Source organism: Coregonus lavaretus (genome assembly GCF_964263955.1).
Source record: "Coregonus lavaretus genome assembly, chromosome: 20".
Lineage (NCBI taxonomy): Eukaryota > Metazoa > Chordata > Actinopteri > Salmoniformes > Salmonidae > Coregonus > Coregonus lavaretus.
The window spans coordinates 6,283,100-6,306,536 of record NC_140007.1 but is presented as its reverse complement, the minus strand read 5'-3'; the positions used below and the strand labels follow the sequence as shown (position 1 = coordinate 6,306,536).

Here is a 23,437-nt window from a genome sequence, read left to right as displayed (position 1 = left end):
CAGGTGTAGAAGCACGGGTGGCTAGGAAAAACTCCCTAGAAAGGCAAAACCTAGGAAGAAACCTAGAGAGGAACCAGGCTATGAGGGGTGGCCAGTCCTCTTCTGGCTGTGCCGGGTGGAGATTATAACAGAACCATGCCAAGATGTTCAAAAATGTTCATAAGTGACAAGCATGGTCAAATAATAATCAAGAAACTTTCAAAGTTCTTGAAATTGTCCGGATTGACTGACCTTCATGTCTTAAAGTAACGATGGACAGTTGTTTCTCTTTGCTTATTTGAGCTGTTCTTGCCATAATATTGTTATGATGAGTTTCTGGTATTGAGAAGTTCAAGAGGCAAGAATTCACTTAGACATTCTGTGGAGATGTTTTATTTGGAGAAGTATTTATTTGATCACGAGCCAGTGGGTTCATCTAACAAACTGACATAGTGTCATGTCCGTTGTATGAAGGATCGGACCAAGGTGCAGCGTGGTATGCGTACATAGTCGTTTATTTTAATAAACACCGAATAAAATAACAAAAGCCAACAGAACGTGAAGTTCAAGAGGCTAAACATCAAACAAGCCAAACAAGAAACAAGATCCCACAACTAAGGTAGGCAACATGGCTGCCTAAGTATGATCCCCAATCAGAGACAACGACCGACAGCTGCCTCTGATTGGGAACCACACCCGGCCAACATAGAAATATATCAATTAGATTTCACACCCTGACCAACCCAACTAGAGATCTCAATGTCAGGGCGTGACACATAGCCTTGTCCCCTTGTCAGTTGAACTGCCCACGTACACAAATCTCACATATTTTATACTATTGGTTAACATTCCTTCAACCACATCTGGCCATCGTCAACGAGCACTACCCCTTCTATGTCATGACCTCTTACCCCCAAGCAGGACGTTCCCTCTGTACCTCATTCTAATATAAACCCCACTATCTTCCTTGGTCAGATTGGAATTTACTACCCCAGACTTAGAGTCACCCAGAACCACTTCTCTCTACTAACTTTAAACTAGTTACACACTCATATGAAATGGCCCCATATCCTCATTATATCAAATATGGACTTGGTTTTTTACCAAATAGGGCTATCTTCTGTATACCTTGTCACAACACAACTGATGGGCTCAAACGCATTAAAAAATGAAAGAAATTCCACAAATTAACTTTTAAGAAGGCACACCTGTTAATTGAAATGCATTCCAGGTGACTACCTCATGAAGCTGGTTGAGAGAATGCCAAGAGTGTGCAAAGCTGGCATCAAGGCAAAGGGTGGCTATTTGAATGTTTAAAAATTTTTTTGGTTACTACATGATTCCTTATGTGTTATTTCATAGTGTTGATGTCTTCACTATTATTCTATAATGTAGAAAATAGTAAAACTAAAGAAAAACCCTTGAATGAGTAGGTGTTCTAAAACTTTTGACCGGTAGTGTGTGGCTCAAGCTGACGATGAAAGTCATGTTTATGTTATTTCAGTCAGTTTGTGTGTGCATAGTTAATGCTTTGAACGTCATTAATCTGCGTGGGAGAGAGGATTTATATAGTGTCAGCAAGCTAGTTGAGGACCCACAGCCACACATACATCGCAGCACTGTAAAAACGCCAACTTAACCAATTGCTTAATCAGCGTAATTTTGTGAGTTGGGTGGACTTCAGAAGGACAACAAATTGAGCTAAACAAACTTTGCTCACACTGAGCTGAATGTATAAAAACTTGTTGAGTCGAATTACAAATTCATGTTTGCCTTTGGAAGGCTGTATGCTGGTTTAGCTATTTGCAGCTTGTTACAAAGCCTTACAATTGTATGTTGAATCAACTCTGCTCGCAGTGAGCTGAATTTGAACAAGCTTCTTGAGTAAAAATACAAACGTATGTTTGCTCAAAACAACTCAAAACCATGCCCATCAATACAGTGCCTTGGCGTTTTTCCTATTTTATTGCATTACAACCTGTAATTTAAATTGATTTTTATTTGGATTTCATGTAATGGACATACACAAAATAGTCCAAATTGGCGAAGTGAAATGAAAAAAAATACTTGTTTCAAACAATTCAAAATATAAATAACGGAAAAGTGGTGCGTGCATATGTATTCACCCCCTTTGCAGTGAAGCCCCTAAATAAGATCTGGTGCAACCAATTACCTTCAGAAGTCACATAATTAGTTAAATAAAGTCCACCTGTGTGCAATCTAAGTGTCACATAATCTGTCACATGATCTCAGTATATACATATACCTGTTCTGAAAGGCCCCAGAGTCTGCAACACCACTAAGCAAGGGGCACCACCAAGCAAGCGGCACCATGAAGATCAAGGAGCTCTCCAAACAGGTCAGGGGCAAAGTTGTGGAGAAGTACAGATCAGGGTTGGGTTATAAAAATATCAGAAACTTTGAATATCCCACGGAGCACCATTAAATCCATTATTAAAAAAGGGAAAGAATATGGCACAACAACAAACCTGCCAAGAGAGGGCCGCCCACCAAAACACACGGACCAGGCAAGGAGGGCATTAATCAGAGAGGCAACAAAGAGACCAAAGATAACCCAGAAGGAGCTGCAAAGCTCCACATCGGAGATTGGAGTATCTGTCCATAGGACCACTTTAAGCCGTACACTCCACAGAGCTGGGCTTTATGGAAGAGTGGCCAGAAAAAAGCCATTGCTTAAAGAAAAAAATAAGAAAACAGGCTTGGTGTTCGCCAAAAGGCATTTGGAAGGCTCCCCAAACATATACAGTGGGGAGAAACAAGTATTTGATACACTGCCGATTTTGCAGGTTTTCCTACTTACAAAGCATGTAGAGGTCTGTAATTTTTATCATAGGTACATTTCAACTGTGAGAGACAGAATCTAAAACAAAAATCCAGAAAATCACATTGTATGATTTTTAAATAATTAATTTGCATTTTATTGCATGACATAAGTATTTGATCACCTACCAACCAGTAAGAATTCCGGCTCTCACAGACCTGTTATTTTTTCTTTAAGAAGCCCTCCTGTTCTCCACTCATTACCTGTATTAACTGCACCTGTTTGAACTCGTTACCTGTATAAAGGACACCTGACACACACTCAATCAAACAGACTCCAACCTCTCCACAATGGCCAAGACCAGAGAGCTGTGTAAGGACATCAGGGATAAAATTGTAGACCTGCACAAGGCTGGGATGGGCTAAAGGACAATAGGCAAGCAGCTTGGTGAGAAGGCAACAACTGTTGGCGCAATTATTAGAAAATGGAAGAAGTTCAAGATGACAGTCAATCACCCTCGGTCTGGGGCTCCATGCAAGATCTCACCTCGTGGGGCATCAATGATCATGAGGAAGATGAGGGATCAGCTCAGAACTACACGGCAGGACCTGGTCAATGACCTGAAGAGAGCTGGGACCACAGTCTCAAAGAAAACCATTAGTAACACACTACGCCGTCATGGATTAAAATCCTGCAGCGCACGCAAGGTCCCCCTGCTCAAGCCAGCACATATCCAGGCCCGTCTGAAGTTTGCCAATGACCATCTGGATGATCCAGAGGAGGAATGGGAGAAGGTCATGTGGTCTGATGAGACAAAAATAGAGCTTTTTGGTCTAAACTCCACTCGCCGTGTTTGGAGGAAGAAGAAGGATGAGTACAACCCCAAGAACACCATCCCAACCGTGAAGCATGGAGGTGGAAACATCATTCTTTGGGGATGCTTTTCTGCAAAGGGGACAGGACGACTGCACCGTATTGAAGGGAGGATGGATGGGGCCATGTATCGCGAGATCTTGGCCAACAACCTCCTTCCCTCAGTAAGAGCATTGAAGATGGGTCGTGGCTGGGTCTTCCAGCATGACAACGACCTGAAACACACAGCCAGGGTAACTAAGGAGTGGCTCCGTAAGAAGCATCTCAAGGTCTTGGAGTGGCCTAGCCAGTCTCCAGACCTGAACCCAATAGAAAATCTTTGGAGGGAGCTGAAAGTCCGTATTGCCCAGCGACAGCACCGAAACCTGTAGGATCTGGATAATGTCTGTATGGAGGAGTGGGCCAAAATCCCTGCTGCAGTGTGTGCAAACCTGGTCAAGACCTACAGGAAACGTATGATCTCTGTAATTGCAAACAAAGGTTTCTGTACCAAATATTAAGTTCTGCTTTTCTTTATGTGTCAAATACTTATGTCATGCAATAAAATGCAAATTAATTACTTAAAAATCATACAATGCAATTTTCTTGTTTTTTGTTTTAGATTCCGTCTCTCACAGTTGAAGTGTACCTATGATAAAAATGACAGACCTCTACATGCTTTGTAAGTAGGAAAACCTGCAAAATCGGCAGTGTATCAAATACTTGTTCTCCCCACTGTATAAGACTATAATTGAGCTTTTTGGCCATCGAGGAAAACGCTATGTCTGGCGCAAACCCAACACCTCTCATCACCCCGAGAACACCATCCCCCACACTGAAGCATGGTGGTGGCAGCATCATGCTGTGGGGATGTTTTTCATCGGCAGGGACTGGAAAACTGGTCAGAATTGAAGGAATGATGGATGGCGCTAAAGTCAGGGAAATTCTTGAGGGAAACCTGTTTCAGTCTTCCAGAGATTTGAGACTGGGACGCAGGTTCACCTTCCAGCAGGACAATGACCCTAAGCATACTGCTAAAGCAACACTTGAATGGTTTAAGGGGAAACAATTAAATGTCTTGGAATGGCCTAGTCATAGCCCAGAACTCAATCCAATTGAGAATCTGTGGTATGACTTAAAGATTGCTGTACACCAGCTGAATCCATCTAACTTGAAGGAGCTGGAGCAGATTTGCCTTGAAGAATGGGCAAAAATCCCAGTTGTTAGATGTGCCAAGCTCATAGAGACATACCCCAAGAGACTTGCAGCTGTAATTGCTGCAAAAGGTGGCTCTACAAAGTATTGACTTTGGGGGGTGAATAGTTATGCACGCTCAAGTTTTATTTTTTCTTGTCTTATTTCTTGTTTGTTTCACAAGGAAAAATATTTTGCATCTTCAAAGTGGTAGGCATGATGTGTAAATCAAATGATACAAACCCCCCAAAAATACATTTTAATTCCAGGTTTTAAGGCAACAAAATAGGAAAAATGCCAAGGGGGTTGAATAATTTCGCAAGCCACTGTATAATATTTCCCAGCAAGCTTTATTGCAGGTTGATTTTCAGAATTGTTTGTTATAATACCTGAGTTTTTGCATTTACAGTACATTGATTGGTTGATTAATTTTAGGCTACACAAACATAAATTACATAAATCTTTGTAAACTAATCCAATCTGTTAGAAGTTAGATTGTTGCACTCGATACTGAGATGGCTGTTCCAGTTTATATGGTTTAGGTAGTCTCAATAATCAATCTTCTCTACTCTGGCAGTCATTCTCTCAATGCAGGTTGCAGGTGATTAAAAGTTCCAGTTGTTGGATATCCTCACATAGGAATTACACATCACTTTGCAAGCCAGCATAATATGACTTGCAAGCTTGACGTGGCCTGTAAACCAGGAGTTTCAGATCAATGCGTTAGGGTGTAACTAGGCCCTCAAAGAAAGGCCTTATGATATAGGTCATGTATTGTCATAAAGAGTTACATTGTACGTTGAATCAACTTTTTATATTTTTCAGTGAGGGACCTGTAGAGGCAGAGGAAAGGAGAGTGGTCGAAATACCATGGAGCCTTATCCTTAATGGGGCATAATCAACATTTTCTGTGTTGCCAAGGACTCAGAGGACACGCTGCATGAGGGGACCTTTATCATGAGCGCACACACTGTGGTCTTAATTAAAGAGAATGTATATAGCGCATAGTCACACAAACACCCACACACCCCACCACCACTCCTCACTAAATGGCCTCCTTCTCCAGATGTCCAGAAATTAGCGGCTAGATTCAATTAGTTCTGCCTTAACCCGCGATAACCGACAACTGCATAGCAGTTTCATTGTTTTTATTTAGCCGATGTCGGAGGTGTAACTGCGTTGGAGCTGTCAAATCAGCAAGCGGCTCCTGGCATTATACCTATTGCGGACATTGCCATTGGATGCGCCGAGTTACACAAGTAATAATCCCATGCAGCCTTGTTACAAGTTGGAACACTGGAATGTGTGTTGTAATCTATACCTCCATTAGGCTGATGTAAATCCTTATTATTTTGTTGAATGATTTTAAATGTCAGTGCCATTACTTCTATATAGTCTACACTTTCTCGTTCTGTACTTCTAATGCAAGTGGGATGGGTGTGGCTTCGTGACAATGACCACACGAGCAGCCGCTCTGATTTGACAGCTCGTCACGTAAAACACCAGCTATGCGGGTTCAGCTATCACTGGTTAACGCTTGATCTGATTGAATCTAGGCCTAGGTCTGTATTTTCACGTTGTCCCTCTCAATGTTCTACCCATCTCCCTCCAACTGGTGGAGGTAGAGAGTGAGGTATGAGGGACCAAAGCAGTTAAGATGGTGCAGGAGAGCTGAGAGGGAGAATCAGTTCACAACTAAAGTGTGCGGACGTCCTTCCCTGGCACAATCAATATGGGCAGGTCAAGGACGAAGAGAGCTGTATGTAAATCTAACAGAGGTCAAATCAATCCACCTCACACACACAAACACACACACTCACAGATGGCACAGGCAGGCAGACGCTCCCTTACAACACGCTCTCTCATTCTCGATTTCTCAACTCGATAACAGTCTATTTAGTTTATGAGAATTGTACTGTATGATCAATTACTATAGTAACAATATGTTTAGTAGCAATTTGAATTCCAAACAGAGCATGCACGTAGATGAAATACATCTTAAAAGCGCTTTGAGACCTTGTGAGAAACTCTAGCCACATAAATGCAGTTCATGACCCATTTCTATAAAGCACGTAGATACAGACTAATTCAGTATGTTGAAGCACATGCACTTAGAAACGTATAAAGCAGAATAAACTGCTGTGCACATTGCGAGGCCATGCCTGCTGATTAAAAGAGCCTGGCTATTGTTAATGATATGAGCCACTCTATCTGCTCCCTAATGGGCATGTCTCATACTGTGTCATCCCGCCAAATGAAATGTAATTTTACATACAGGGAGGGCTACAGTACAGTAGGCATGCCTGCCAGGAACGAGATCAGGATGATGGTCAGGTTTGTATATGGCATATTAAGCTAACATGTTATAGCTAGCATGGTGCTATCCAGACCCATATAGTATAGGGGTTCTAACAAGCAAGATCATAGTGTTCTGCAAATGCTTTGCTAGAGATTGCCTTCCAAGAGTTTGGTCCCAGGTAGAACCCTTTTAGGTTCAATGTAAAACCCTTTCGACAGAGGGTTCTACATGGAACCCAAAAGAGTTCTACATGGAACGAAAAAGGGTTCTCCTATGGGGACAGCCGAATAATCCTTTTGGAACCCTTTTTTTCCTGAGTGTGTAGACTCTCAGTTTTGCTGTGCGGTGATGTGCTGCATGTTTTAGTGTTCGCTGGTGTGGTTGGTTGTTCTGTGCTGCCTGGCACTAATGCACTGCAGTGGATCTTTAGTATTCCTCTCCTGCCGTCTGAGAAGGGTCTCCTCTGGGACTGGCGCGGAGCGGCGGGGAAGAGATGCGGCCAGTGCCCATCTCAGCCACCGCTCCCTCCCGCCCTCCACACACACTATTAATAAGCCCTGCGCACAGAGTCTGTGGCAGGCAGCAGACAGGGCCATGTAGGGCACACAATCAGACTGCTTGGCCAGGCTGGAGGGGGGGACAAGGCAGGCAATCCAAACAGTATTGATTGGACGACTGGGCCTCTCTGTGTGGCAGAAAGTGATAGGAGTTGCTGACTGTAGGACCCACAGAGGATGAGTACAGAGCAAGGCCTGTTGAGAAAAGGACACTGCATAACGGTTAACTATTCTGCTGGGTGTGTTGTCAAAGGTGTGTGTGTATGTGTGCGTGCGTCAGCGCTCCTGCTTGCCTGCATGCGTGCCTGTGTACTGCCCCTCTGTATTGTCCTACAGTGAAATAACACCTCCTAATATCGAACTCACACTGATTTGTTTTACTTTCTATGAGGTTCTCTGTGTGATATGATACATATTTACCAAGATAATGAATACACACAATTTGGAATATCTGGTACCATTTCTCATTGCCAGCACGGATCCTCCCCACACAAAGCCTGTATAGGTCCATCTAAATAGAGCATTTCCTGGCTCTAGCGACGACCCCATGTGTGGTAAAGTCATTAAATCCTGAACAATGAATCATTTCTCCAAGCTAACATCATCTATTTACAAACAACACATTCATATTCATCGAAATCCAATCATTTCACTCCTCCTGTTCAAACAACTTGGGTCTCTCATTTTTAAAGTAAATGAGAAAGTACATGGCTAATTAATGTCTGTGTTTTGCAAACATTCATATCTCTCCTTTAATTATGATATTTTGTGTAATGTGTGTTTCTCTTCTAACTGTTGTTGTGCTGTCTGTGTGTTGCAGGTGAGGGGAACCCCAAGGAGAGCAGTCCTTTCATCAACAGTAGCAGTGCCAGCGACGTAGAGAAGAGCCAGCAGTACGATGGCAAGAACATGGCCCTGTTTGAGGTCTGTAACACGGGGCTCCCTAACTTGCTTACCTATAATTACACTGTAATTAAATACTGTAATTACTTTGCTCTATTGGTTTGAAACGAGCACCTACAGTATATACAAAGCCTTGCTTACTTACTTACCATCTAGCACCAGGTGGGTTGAATTATTTGAAATAAGTACTGGCTTAATTATAGTTTCTCAGTTGTCAACACCAGCTTAGGGGGCTGTAAAATGAGGGCTGATATGATGTCTGTCCACCTGTCCCTGTGTCCTGCAGGAAGAGATGGACAACAGTCCCATGGTGGCATCCATACTCAGCAGTCTGGCCAACTACTCCAACCTGCCTCAGGGCAGCAAAGAGCACGAGGAGGCCGAAAACGAGGAGGGGGCGGCTCCATCCAAAAAAAAGCCTGCTGTCAAGGTACTTCATCTAATCTAAACTAAAGTCTGGTCCTAAACATAAACATTAGCTGGAGCTTGACTTGATCTGAGTCAGCAGAGTATGTCCCTTCCAGGCCATCGTCCTCCACCTGGCAAGGTCCAAGCTGATTAAGAACGGACAGGGGGGTTACTGATGACGCTGTCAGCCATGTTTAGGCCTGGACAGGACGTTATTGATGGCAGTGCGTGCTGCCCTTTTCCTTCCCTGCCGTTACACAGAAGTAATGGTAATTTACAGGGCCTGAGCAGGGCCACATTAGGCTTGTTATCCAGCATGTGTGCAGTGGAGCATAGTCTTGTTACACTGGTCTGAGTCAGGTTACTGCATCATTCACCTCCATTCCACATCTTAATGTGACAGCTCCTTCCAGCTAAGAGGCCACAAGAGGCTGGTATTATGAGATCATTCTAGTAGATACAGTGGGGGAAAAAAGTATTTAGTCAGCCACCAATTGTGCAAGTTCTCCCACTTAAAAAGATGAGAGAGGCCTGTAATTTTCAACATAGGTACATGTCAACTATGACAGACAAATTGAGGGAAAAAAATCCAGAAAATCACATTGTAGGATTTTTTATGAATTTATTTGCAAATTATGGTGGAAAATAAGTATTTGGTCACCTACAAACAATGAAGATTTCTGGCTCTCACAGACCTGTAACTTCTTCTTTAAGAGGCTCCTCTGTCCTCCACTCGTTACCTGTATTAATGGCACCTGTTTGAACTTGTTATCAGTATAAAAGACACCTGTCCACAACCTCAAACAGTCACACTCCAAACTCCACTATGGCCAAGACCAAAGAGCTGTCAAAGGACACCAGAAACAAAATTGTAGACCTGCACCAGGCTGGGAAGACTGAATCTGCAATAGGTAAGCAGCTTGGTTTGAAAAAATCAACTGTGGGAGCAATTATTAGGAAATGGAAGACATACAAGACCACTGATAATCTCCCTTGATCTGGGGCTCCACGCAAGATCTCACCCCGTGGGGTCAAAATGATCACAAGAACGGTGAGCAAAAATCCCAGAACCACACGGGGGGACCTAGTGAATGACCTGTAGAGAGCTGGGACCAAAGTAACAAAGCCTACCATCAGTAACACACTACGCCGCCAGGGACTCAAATCCTGCAGTGCCAGACATGTCCCCCTGCTTAAGCCAGTACATGTACAGGCCCGTCTGAAGTTTGCTAGAGTGCATTTGGATGATCCAGAAGAGGATTGGGAGAATGACATATGGTCAGATGAAACCAAAATAAAACTTTTTGGTAAAAACTCAACTTGTCGTGTTTGGAGGACAAATAATGCTGAGTTGCATCCAAAGAACACCATACCTACTATGAAGCATGGGGGTGGAAACATCATGCTTTGGGGCTGTTTTTCTGCAAAGGGACCAGGACGACTGATCCGTGTAAAGGAAAGAATGAATGGGGCCATGTATCGTGAGATTTTGAGTGAAAACCTCCTTCCATCAGCAAGGGCATTGAAGATGAAACGTGGCTGGGTCTTTCAGCATGACAATGATCCCAAACACACCGCCCGGGCAACAAAGGAGAGGCTTCGTAAGAAGCATTTCAAGGTCCTGGAGTGGCCCAGCCAGTCTCCAGATCTCAACCCCATAGAACATTTTTGGAGGGAGTTGAAAGTCCGTGTTGCCCAGCGACAGCCCCAAAACATCACTGCTCTAGAGGAGATCTGCGTGGAGGAATGGGCCAAAATACCAGCAACAGTGTGAGAAAACCTTGTGAAGACTTACAGAAAACGCTTGACCTGTGTCATTGCCATCAAAGGGTATATAACAAAGTATTGAGAAACTTTTGTTATTGACCAAATACTTATTTTCCACCATAATTTGCAAAGAAATTCATTAAAAATCCTACAATGTGATTTTCTGGATTTATTTTTCTCATTTTGTCTGTCATAGTTGACGTGTACCTATGATGAAAATTACAGGCCTCTCTCATCTTTTTAAGTGGGAGAACTTGCACAATTGGTGGCTGACTAAATACTTTTTTTCCCCACTGTATGAACCTGAGTGGATGGGATAATGTTTTTATTTAATTTTTTTATCTTAGACAAGATGAGGAGCCTTACTCAACCAACTGACTCACATTCCTCCCTTTCTGTGAAATTGGGGCAAATGATCACATGGCATGGTAACTGGTCTGACAGGTTAATTTAGAGGTGGTTTGTGTTGTTTTTAGCATCAGTCAGAGAGATAGGCCAATGTTTTCTTCAAAGAAAAAATATAATAGGCTTTTGACAATTTAATGAATATGGACGCATCAAAATGTGCAGTTATTTGGTCATTTGTAGCTCAGCACTAAAGGTTTCGTAAAACAGGTACAGTTATTGTGTACTGTGGACTTCAGTTGTGTTCTCTACACAGGGGAGAGCCAGCGAGAGGTAGCTCACTGCAGGGCCACTGACAGGCTGTCTGGCTTAGGTTTTGCCCTTGGACCGCAGATCCTCCAGGTGATTCAATCACTATAGGGGCTTTGCCACACAATAAGCAATTACTCAGCATTCAGTGACAGGCTCCACGTTGTCTGTCTCTCTCACTGTAGAGAAGTGTTTCTCAATCCTGGTCATGGGGATCTAAAAGGGGTGCACATTTTTGTTTTGCGCTAGCAATAACACACCTGATTCAAATTATCAGCTTCAGCATGTTCATGATGAATTATTTGAATCAGGTATGTTAGTGCAAAAAAACTCAAATGTGCACCCCTTTGGGTCCCCAGGACCAGGATTGAGAAACACTTCTCTACAGTGAGAGAGACAGACAACGTGGAGCCTGTCACTGAATGCTGAGTAATTGCTTATTGTGTGGCAAAGCCCCTATAGTGATTGAATCACCTGGAGGATCTGCGGTCCAAGGGCAAAACCTAAGCCAGACAGCCTGTCAGTGGCCCTGCAGTGAGCTACCTCTCGCTGGCTCTCCCCTGTGGCCCGGCAGAACCCCCAGGACTAGGTCATCCCTCAAATCAAATATAATTGTATTTGTCACATGCAGCAAATACAACATGTGTAGACTTTACCGTGAAATGTTTGCTTACCAACGATGCAAAGTAAAAAAATATATATATATACAGTGCGTTCGGAAAGTATTCAGAACCCTTGACTTTTTCCACATTTTGTTACGTATCCCCCCTCATCAATCTACACACCACTCTATAATGATGAAGCAAAAACAGGTTTTTAGAAAATTTTGCTAATTTATTACAAATAAAAAACAGAAAGAGCTTATTTACATAAGTATTCAGACCCTTTGCTATGACACTAGAAATTGAGCTCAGGTGCATCCTGTTTCCATTGATCATCCTTGAGATGTTTCTACAACTTGATTGGAGTCCACCTGTGGTCAATTCAATTGATTGGACATGATTTGGAAAGGCTCACACCTGTCTATATAAGGTCCCACACTAGACAGTGCATGTCAGAGCAAAAACCATGAGGTCGAACGAATTGTCCATAGAGCTCCGAGACAAGATTGTGTCGAGGCACAGATCTGGGGAAGGGTACCAAAATATTTCTGCAGCATTGAAGGTCCCCAAGAACACAGGGGCCTCCATCATTCTTAAATGATTCCTCTGTGGAGATGGGTGAACCTTCCAGAAGGACAACCATCACTGCAGCACTCCACCAATCAGGCCTTTATAGTATGGTGGCCAGACGGAAGCCACAGTAAAAGGCACATGACAGCCCGCTTGGAGTTTGCCAAAAAGCACCTAAAGACTCTCAGACCATGAGAAACAAGATTCTCTGGTCTGATGAAACCAAGATTGAACTCTTTGGCCTGAATGCCAAGAGTCACGTCTGGAGAAAAGCAGGCACCATCCCTACGGTGAAGCGAGATCCTTGATGAAAACCTGCTCCAGAGCGCTCAGGATCTCAGACTGGGGCGAAGGTTAATCTTCCAACAGGACAATGACCCTAAGCACACAGCCAAGACAACGCAGGAGTGGCTTTGGCACAAGTCTCTGAATGTTCTTGAGTGGCCCAGCCAGAGCCTGGACTTGAACCCGATCGATCATCTCTGGAGAGACCTGAAAATAGCTGTTCAGCGACGCTCCCCATCCAACCTGACAGAGCTTGAGAGGATCTGCAGAGAAGAATGGGAGAATTCCCCAAATACAGGTGTGCCAAGCTTGTAGCGTCATACCCAAGAAGACTCGAGGCTGTAATCGCTGCCAAAGATGCTTCAACAAAGTACTGAGTAAAGGGTCTGAATACTTATGTAAATGTGATATTTCAGTTTGCTAATTTTTTTCACAAAAGAAAAACAGTTTTTGCTTTGTCATTATGGGGCATTGTGTGTAGATTGATGAGGGAAAAAAACAACTTAATCAATTTTAGAATAAGGCTGTAACGTTACAAAATGTGGAAAAAGTCAAGGGGTCTGAATACTTTCTGAATGCACTAGTAACAAAAGAGGAATAAAATACACTGGAATTAATATCAATGTGCAGGGGTACGAGGTATTTGAGGAAGATACAGATTTTAATTTCTTTCCTATGTCTCATCTCCTCCATGAGGAGCTTTAGACACTTAATTGGAGAGTCAGGGAGACAAGCAAGGACTAAGACGACAAATGGTTGCTTGTACCTCTACTTGTACTGTATTATTAGACATTGTCATTGATGTTACAGTGAGGGAAAAAAGTATTTGATCCCCTGCTGATTTTGTATGTTTGCCCACTGACAAAGAAATGATCAGTCTATAATTTTAATGGTAGGTTTATTTGAACAGTGAGAGACTGAATAACAACAAAAAAATCCAGAAAAATGCATGTCAAAAATGTTATAAATTGATTTGCATTTTAATGAGGGAAATAAGTATTTGACCCCCTCTCAATCAGAAAGATTTCTGGCTCCCAGGAGTCTTTTATACAGGTAACGAGCTGAGATTGCTCCTAATCTCAGTTTGTTACCTGTATAAAAGACACCTGTCCACAGAAGCAATCAATCAATCAGATTCCAAACTCTCCACCATGGCCAAGACCAAAGAGCTCTCCAAGGATGTCAGGGACAAGATTGTAGACCTACACAAGGCTAGAATGGGCTACAAGACCATCGCCAAGCAGCTTGGTGAGAAGGTGACAACAGTTGGTGCGATTATTCGCAAATGGAAGAAACACAAAATAACTGTCAATCTCCCTCGGCCTGGGGCTCCATGCAAGATCTCAATTCGTGGAGTTGTAATGATCAAGAGAACGGTGAGCAATCAGCCCAGAACTACACGGGAGGATCTTGTCAATGATCTCAAGGCAGCTGGGACCATAGTCACCAAGAAAACAATTGGTAACACACCATGCCGTGAAGGACTGAAATCCTGCAGCGCCCGCAAGGTCTCCCTGCTCAAGAAAGCACATATACAGGCCCGTCTGAAGTTTGCCAATGAACATCTGAATGATTCAGAGGAGAACTGGGTGAAAGTGTTGTGGTCAGATGGAACCAAAATGGAGCTCTTTGGCATCAACTCAACTCGCCATGTTTGGAGGAGGAGGAGGAATGCTGCCTATGACCCCAAGAACACCATCCCCACCGTCAAACATGGAGGTGGAAACATTATGCTTTGAGGGTGTTTTTCTGCTAAGGGGACAGGACAACTTCACCGCATCAAAGGGACGATGGACGGGGCCATGTACCATCAAATCTTGGGTGAGAACCTCCTTCCCTCAGCCAGGGCATTGAAAATGGGTCGTGGATGGGTATTCCAGCATGACAATGACCCAAAACACACGGCCAAGGCAACAAAGGAGTGGCTCAAGAAGAAGCACATTAAGGTCCTGGAGTGGCCTAGCCAGTCTCCAGACCTTAATCCCATAGAAAATCTGTGGAGGGAGCTGAAGGTTCGAGTTGCCAAACATCAGCCTCGAAACCTTAATGACTTGGAGAAGATCTGCAAAGAGGAGTGAGACAAAATCCCTCCTGAGATGTGTGCAAACCTGGTGGCCAACTACAAGAAACGTCTGACCTCTGTGATTGCCAACAAGGGTTTTGCCACCAAGTACTAAGTCATGTTTTGCAGAGGGGTCAAATACTTATTTCCCTCATTTAAAATGCAAATCAATTTATAACATTTTTGACATGCGTTTTTCTGGATTTTTTTGTTGTTATTCTGTCTCTCACTGTTCAAATAAACCTACCATTAAAATGATAGACTGATCATGTCTTTGTCAGTGGGCAAACGTACAAAATCAGCAGGGGATCAAACACTTTTTCTCCTCACTGTACTGTTGGAGATGACAAAAACTTTCTTAGGCAACTGGAATTAAAACGGACATCTTATCCTGGAATAAATTGCATTTAAAAGTAGTTTAGAAATTTAATTTAGTCAAAGAAATCATGAATCCTGCATTGCTATAATGTTTGAGGAATGTACTGGTATTATACTGGATGGCTGCACACATCATTTGAAGGTTACAAGGTCTGTAAGATGGCGACTAAGTGAAGTCCTATGTGAGATCCAATCCCATATAACTCAATAGCTGAAAGCCATGTCTAATCAATGGTAGAGTGTGAGAACTACATTTTCTCCTCCATACATAACTATACAGACAGGCGAGATTAATGAGAGGGTCCTTCTCCCTGGCAACTGGACAACTGCTAGTTATTAGCTAAATGGGCTGACAGAGATAGAGGATTTGGGCAGCCTCAGCCAGTATCCTAGCGCCACCTCCACCTGTGTGAATAGATGAGTGAAAGGAAGTGTCTACTGATAAACTATGATATCACACATCTGGATTATTTTAACTCCACGTAGTGAGACACAGAGGAATCTCTGCTGCCTGAATTTCAGCTTTATACCTCAGAAGTAAAAAAGCCTTCAATCATGGAAAGCCACAAACTTATCGCCAGCCCAAAATAATGAGGAAAAGGAGGAGAAAGTGTTATCTTTCTGCTGCCATTCAAATAGGTTAATGAGGGAGGAGATGTCCCCATTTTGACTGAACAAAGAGCTTGTCATTCTCTCTTCATATGATTACTGTCTTTTTGTGATGGGATAGAGGAGGGCTCTTGAGTTTCTAATGAGTCTGTACTGTATTTCTGTATGATGAGTGCTGTATGAATCGGTACTGTATCCACTGAACTCGGATGCAGGAGTCGGTCACTAGAGGAATTTGTTTTGTTCCACTAATGGTGTGGGGTACATTACTGTACTTCTATAAAGTTTGTACTGCCATGTCACAGTTAAACATTTTCATATCACGTGCGCACTCGCGCATGCACAAACACACAGTATTAATCAGTATTGCGTTGTGTTTGTTCTCCAGGCACCATCGCTGGGCACTCTGATGGGGGTGTACCTGCCCTGCATCCAGAATATTTTTGGTGTGATCTTGTTCCTGCGGATGACCTGGATGGTGGGCATCGGAGGGGTCTTTGGCTCCTTCATCATCGTCTTCATGTGCTGCTCCACGGTGAGTCACAGCTCTGGGCCATATCCTTCTCACACATTCGCTCTCTCCTGTTCTCCTCCATCTTTTTTCTTCCCCTCATCCTCTCTCTCTCTTTATATCACCCTCTATGTCTCCCTCTCCCCTGTGAAAGCTATTTTTCTCTTTCGCCCTTCGGTCCACTCTGTCTCTCTCTCTTTCCCTTCTCCCCCCCTCTCTCTATCCTCTCTCCATCAGTGTTAGTATGGGCAATGTGCCAGCCAGAACAGAAAGAGAGGCTAGTTTGCAACACTGATAAGGATATACTCAATGCCACTTCCATTTGAATTCTGTTTGATATCCCAAAGCTCTCCCAGTTGAGTAAATCCTAGTTTAATCCTATTTTGAACTGAGGTAGACCTAAAAGCTTTACAGAATACATTTACTATTCATCCCTTAACTGAACGTACCTTTTTACAGTGTTGTATACCCAAGTATATTTTCAGATTCCGGTTCACAGTAATTTCATCATCTTCTACTGAAAATAATTATATAACCCAGAAGAACTGTAACTTAAATTCCATAATGCATTTAGAATGCATTAATCCAAATGGTGTTCATTTTGATGAACTCTGGTTTGCCGCCCCAAGGGACTAAAAGCTATAGCCTTAGTACTTAGTACTAGCCATGAGGACTATCGCCCCCCATGAGCCTATCCCCAAACACTAGGTGACCGCCCTTACCCCCCGTCTGTCACTGATCCAGTGACAAAGGAAGACTAGCTAGCGCTCTAAGCTGCTATCAGCAGCAGTACTGATCCTGAAGTCGGATACAGCCCATCCCGGACTGATCAAAGACAACGTCAAACCCCAACAACTCTGATTCAGCATTGAGCTCAGGACTCTAAAGAACTGCTACTTGGGGCCATACATAGAGGTGGTGACCAGTTGGACCTCTGTTCCAGTCTCAACCCAGGGATAGTAGAGCCTCCTATTTGTGCTGCTGTTTGTGGAAATGCATGTGGATATCCATCAGATGTGTTAGATAGAAAAGACAGCAGGATGGGAGAAGTGCCTGAGCTATCTATTATAAGAGATGTGCTTCCCAACCCAACACTGATTTGCCACTTGTATTTCCTGTCTTGTTATGCTTTGTACGTGGTGATCAGTTCACATCACCATCAATTTACACATATCATGGGAGAAGAATGGGAGAATATTTCCGTTTTTTATTTGTAATAAATTTGCAAAAATGTATACAAACCTGTTTTTTCTTTGTCATTATGAGGTAATGTATGTAGATAGATGAGAAGAGAAAAAAAACATGTAATCGATTTTAGAATAAGGCTGTAATGTAACAAAATGTGGAAAAAGTCAAGGGGTTTGAATACTTTCTGAATGCACTGTATCTAACCATCTCTCTCTCTCGCCCCATGACTAGCTCTCTGTCTTTCTCTGGCTAACTACCTCTCTCTCTCTCTCTCTTAATGATTGCCTCTCTCTAATACCATCCCTCATGCTCTACCTTCTTTATTGTTACTCTGACTGTCTCTGTCCTTCTCTCCCTCTCCCTGACACGCCACGACTTTCTCTCTTCTGTCTCTTTTGTTTACTGTCACTTTTCCCCTCTCACAGGCACCCTTCTCCTCCTCTCATTCTCTTTCTCACGATTCCATTCTTACAAGCCTTAATTGTCCCTCATTCTTTCCCCACCTCTCTCCCTATCTGTCCCTTTCATTCTATCTCCTCTCTCCATTCTCTCTCCCACACACTCTCCTGCCATCTCTCTCTTTCTGCCTCTCCCCCTCTCTCTCTCCTCATTGTCATTCTGCCTTGTGGTTTTGTGAAATGCCCTACCTGCATCACTGAGCTTTAGCGGAGAGGGTTGGTCAGCCTGCCCAAACATATTAATTATTAATCCTTTATTTAGCCAATGCTCTTGTCTCCTCTGGGGCTTTGGGACCCAGCTGAAATGGCAGATTAAACTCAACAGGCAACACAGGTTGGGTATACGCTAACCACTGATCCAGAGTCAGCTTTTTTTTCACCCATCGAATGGGTATGGTTATTTGGAGGTAGTGTCATCTGATCCTAGATCTGTGGTTAAGGGAAACTTTTATCTCAAGCCTGCAGATTGCTCCCACCTTAGATATAAATACTGACACTCTATTGATTGCTGTGATCTCTATATTTTATTTCGACAAGGATGTTGATTAGATTGATGAGGCGTCAGTTTAGTTCAAGGTTGCACTGTGTATGTTGTCATGATCGATCATCAGCCATATAGCTAAGAAACTGTTTGGAACCATCCTCTCAAAGTTCATATTCATACGGAAGTATGTCATAAGGATGGAGCATCACAAACAATATATTATTAAGGTCAGGCACCACAGGCTAAAATTACAATTTTGAGATTTTGAGGTATTTTGGTCCATTAATATTAGTATTTTCAAAAAGTAAACGTAAAAATGTCAAAAAGTTGATCAAAGTGTATATTTTTGTTACTGTATCATACTACCGTCATAAAAATGTATTGAATTGTCACCACTTGTAAATGGAAATACATCCATAACTTCAAAGCTCATTGAATCACACAATTCATAAAAGCCCATTTCATAGAGAATGTTACAAACTCATTATGTAGTAACTTACTTTGGAGAGATGGTGATTGGGTCTAAATAGGTGTTTGGCATTTGATAGTCTAAATTCATTGTACTTATCCTTAACTGCCATTTTCCGAAAGTCAGCCTCTTCCCACATGCCAACTCATTTTTCTCAGCCTCAGAAGCATCTGTATTCACCAAATGTTGTGTGTTAATCCTTAGACATATTCTCCAGACTTACACTTAGGGAATTGTTGGTATGTTGTTAAAGTTTTATTCTGGATGATATTTTCTTTAAGAAAAAAACTGTCACGCACTGACTCAGGGGATTCTTATATGTTGAGTCAGGGTGTGTGTATTCTTTGTTTGTGCATATTCTATGTGGGTTTTCTAGGATGTGTAGTTCTATGTTGGCCGGTGTGGTTCCCAATCAGAGGCAGCTGTCGCTCGTTGTCTCTGATTGGGGATCATACTTAGGCAGCCTATTGGCACTAGTGGGTTGTGGGATCTTGTTCCGTATAAGGTTTGTTGTGTGTTACCTTAGGACGTCACGTGTCGTTGGTTTATTGTTTTGTTGTGTGTTTATTCGGTATAATAAACATGTATGCATATCACGCTGCGCCTTGGTCCGTCCCGTCCGTCAACGAGCGTGACAAAAGCTCCCAAAATGCATTTTATGTACCTTTCTTTAGTATTTTAACGATAGAAAGATGGAAAAGTTATTATCCATGATCTGCTATTTGTAAGTCCTGGAGTGTCTTAACAAAATGAAACCTAAATATTTAGGCTGACTTCATCCAGTGTCCAGAAACATTTATTTGCGTTCTATGCAAATACTGTAAGTGCATATTTCATGAGATGTAATTTCATATTTTAATACAATATTTCAGAAAAATTATAATACAAAAAAGTATTATATTTGTGTCCACATTCAACTGGTAAAAGTTGATTGTGATATCATTAAGGGGGTATAATTACCCTATTAAGGTGTGGTGACTTGCCTTAAACTGTTTAACTAAAAATCAGCACTCTGCAGCTGGGGGCTAAAATAGATCAAATCTGCTCCATTTAAAATAGTGTTTTCTCCCCTCTTTGTCTCGTCTCAGACCATGCTGACAGCTATCTCCATGAGTGCCATCGCAACAAATGGAGTGGTGCCAGGTGAGTGTGAATCACAGACACACCTTGGTGTGTGCATGCATGGGAGGTCTGGGTGCCGCATGGCAATCCTGTTGTTCTTTCCAACCAATTAGGTTTTCACGTCTGATATTGCTCTGTCTGTGATAGGACAGGTAATGCTAGCATGGTTAAATCAAAACCACACTGCACTGGCACCCCTACACAGTATGAAAGTGTTGAAGTGTGAAAGTGTGAAACATCAGAAACCTTTCTATTTCTACTCGGAAACTCATAGAGCCATGATACTGTATAGAAGGTTTTTTTTCCTGATGACTTAGAGCGAGCTTTATCTAACATGCCTAAGCAATGTCTATGCAGCACTATATTTCTGTTGACTACTACTTCTGCATATAGAAGCCCTAAGTCTTTAGACCTTTGTGCAGGCCTGGGGCATTGAAAACAATGTTGCAGAGATAGAACCAAAGAGGAATGCCAATGGTTGTTTGTGTGTCTCAGCCGGAGGCTCCTACTACATGATCTCCCGTTCCCTTGGCCCTGAGTTTGGCGGAGCTGTCGGAATCTGCTTTTATCTGGGGACTACTTTTGCAGGTGCAATGTACATCCTTGGTGCCATCGAACTTCTGCTGGTAAGGAAATATGATTGCTATTCTTTTATTGTTTTGTTTGCTATCTGTTTTGTTTCCCCTGTGCCTTGTCCGGCGTTTATTTTGGGGCGAGACCACATGCAACATTGATGAATGCAGAGGGAAGACGTTTGTTCTTCAGATTGTGGTGAAATAGATGATAATGCTGAAAATTACCCATTAAATACAATCAATTATGTTGATATCTTTTCATTTTAGACAAATATTCTTGCAATTCCTGAGCAATTTTTCCTTAGAGACATAATATCTCAATTATAATGAATTAATCCAGCAAGCTGTCACACTCACAGCAAACTGTTCATTTGTTAGTGCCTTGTCATTATTCATTACAGTTATCTGATTTCTCCAACGTTTGAGATAATGTCTGATTTCTCTTCCCACACCCTCTCCCTCCCTCCTTTTTTCTCCTCATCCTTTTCTGTCGCTCGCTCCCACTCTCCCTCCGTCCTCGTCCCACCATCTGTCATTTTTTAACACACCCTTTCTCTCCCTCCATCCTATTCTTACTCTCTCGTCTCTTCCTCTCTCCTTTCCCACCACCTCCCTTTCTTTCTCTCCCTCATCTTTCACTTCTCCAGATTTACATCCTCCCCCAGGCAGCCATTTTTAAGATGGAGGGTCTGGAGGGGGCTGATATGGAGGCAGCGATGCTGAACAACATGCGTGTATACGGCACCATTGTGCTCAGTTTCATGGCCACGGTGGTGTTTGTGGGGGTGAAATATGTCAACAAGCTGGCTCTGGTCTTCCTGGCCTGCGTCATTCTGTCCATCCTGGCTGTCTATGCTGGGGTCATCAAGACGGCCTTTGAACCCCCTGTTTTCCCGTAAGTTTGACCTGACTGAGCCTTGTGCTCTTTGCATGCTGGTGTCCTTTACTTTTTACTCTCCCATCCACATTGGTGCTTCCTAAAAATGTTCCTGCTGTTGCTCACTTACACCCAAACCAATGACCCTCAACATGGGAGCCCCTCAGGGGTGTGTGCGTAGTCCCCTCCTATACTCCCTGTTCACTCACGACTGCATGGCTGCGCACGACTCCAACACCATCATTAAGTTTGCTGACGACACAACGGTGGTTGGGCTGATCACCTACGACGATGAGACGGCCTATACGGAGAAGGTCAGTGACCTGGCAGTGTGCGCCAGGACAACAACCTCACCATTAACATCAGCAAGACAAAGGAGCTGATCGTGGACTAAAGGAAACGGAGGGCCGAGCACGCCCCCATCCACATTGATGGGCTGTAGTGGAGCATGTTGAGAGCTTCAAGTTCCTCAGTGTCCACATCACTAAGGAATTATCATGGTCCACACACACCAACACAGTCGTGAAGAAGACACGACCACGCCTCTTCCCCCTCAGGAGGACTGAAAATAGTTAACCAATTATAGCTACCCAGACTATCTGCATTGACCCTTTTTGCACTAACTTTTTTAACTCATCACATATGCTGCTGCTACTGTTTATTATCTATCCTGTTGCCTAGTCACTTTATCCCTACCTATGTGTACATATAAATCTCAAACACCTCGTACCCCTGCACATCGACTCCTTACTGGTACGCGTGTATATAGCCAAGTTATCGTTACTCATTGTGTATTTATTCCTCATGTTATTATTTCTCTATTATTTATATTGTTTCTCTCTGTATTGTTGGGAAGGGCTCGTAAGTAAGCATTTCACTGTTAGCCTACACCTGTTGTTTATGAAGCATGAGACAAATACAATTGTATTTTATTTTATTTGACCGGCCACGTTGCGTGCGTGAGCGTTGCAAAATAAATGGACTTGTACATGTTATTCAATAATTTCATCCACACTGCTCGCGCGAGTCTGCAGAACCAGGCGCTAAAATAGAACTTGGTTCTGTTTGAGACGCTTGACACACTGCAAGTCCCGCCTCTCCCATCTACTCATTGGTTTTCAGGAGCATACATCCCCACGTGGGTATTTGAAAGATGAATGAAGCGATATTAATCATAGATAACTAACTTTTGTCTGTGGATTAACACTAGAAGCGCTGAGAGCATCGTTTTGAGGTTGTATGAATTTAACGTTTTAATTACTCTGCCATTGTCAAAGTCATGTCCCCCATCCTTGACTTTTCCTAAATAAGTATATTCAACACACTGTCGTATTTTGAATTTTTATTTCACAAACAGTTTGTGTTATAAGCAGATTTAGGAGGACATGTCATTTTTCCCCCTGCCCTGCTTTCACCAGTTGGCTGCCATCTGACAATGGCCCATCGAAACTACACCTAAACTATATAAAAAGAAATGTAACACATAGGCCTATAATAATAGATGTAGCCTAAAGGCAAGATCAAATTTACAATAGTCTCCTTGGGTGACAATATTATAAATTGCCTTGTGAATGAAGAGACAGCAGAACAGCTTGGGTAATTGATAAAGAAGGGAACAGAGCTTACCAAAAAGCAACTTTTTAAAATCATCCTTCATGCAGGTAAGACGTTTTGATATTTACATTTACGTCATTTAGCAGACGCTCTTATCCAGAGCGACTTACAGTTAATGCATACATTATTCTTTTTTATTTTCATACTGGCCCCCCGTGGGAATCGAACCCACAACCCTGGCATTGCAAACGCCATGCTCTACCAACTGAGCTACCTCCCTGCCGGCCATTCCCTCCCC

The 23,437-nt window shown here is 42.8% G+C and overlaps 1 protein-coding gene across 2 annotated transcripts in view; it reads left to right on the top strand.

Moving 5' to 3' along the window:
- The window catches only part of LOC311147327 (solute carrier family 12 member 5-like), a gene marked incomplete at both ends in the record, with an annotated part of 75,007 nt that overhangs the window by 34,269 nt on the left and 17,301 nt on the right, over nt 1-23,437 (top strand). For both annotated transcript variants that reach the window (XM_084184015.1, XM_084184014.1), the window contains 6 exons: nt 8,484-8,587; nt 8,853-8,996; nt 16,290-16,436; nt 20,100-20,154; nt 20,629-20,759; nt 21,356-21,603. In XM_084184015.1, the coding sequence (XP_084040141.1) occupies nt 8,484-8,587; nt 8,853-8,996; nt 16,290-16,436; nt 20,100-20,154; nt 20,629-20,759; nt 21,356-21,603 (829 nt within the window). The remainder of the gene's footprint in view (nt 1-8,483; nt 8,588-8,852; nt 8,997-16,289; nt 16,437-20,099; nt 20,155-20,628; nt 20,760-21,355; nt 21,604-23,437) is intronic.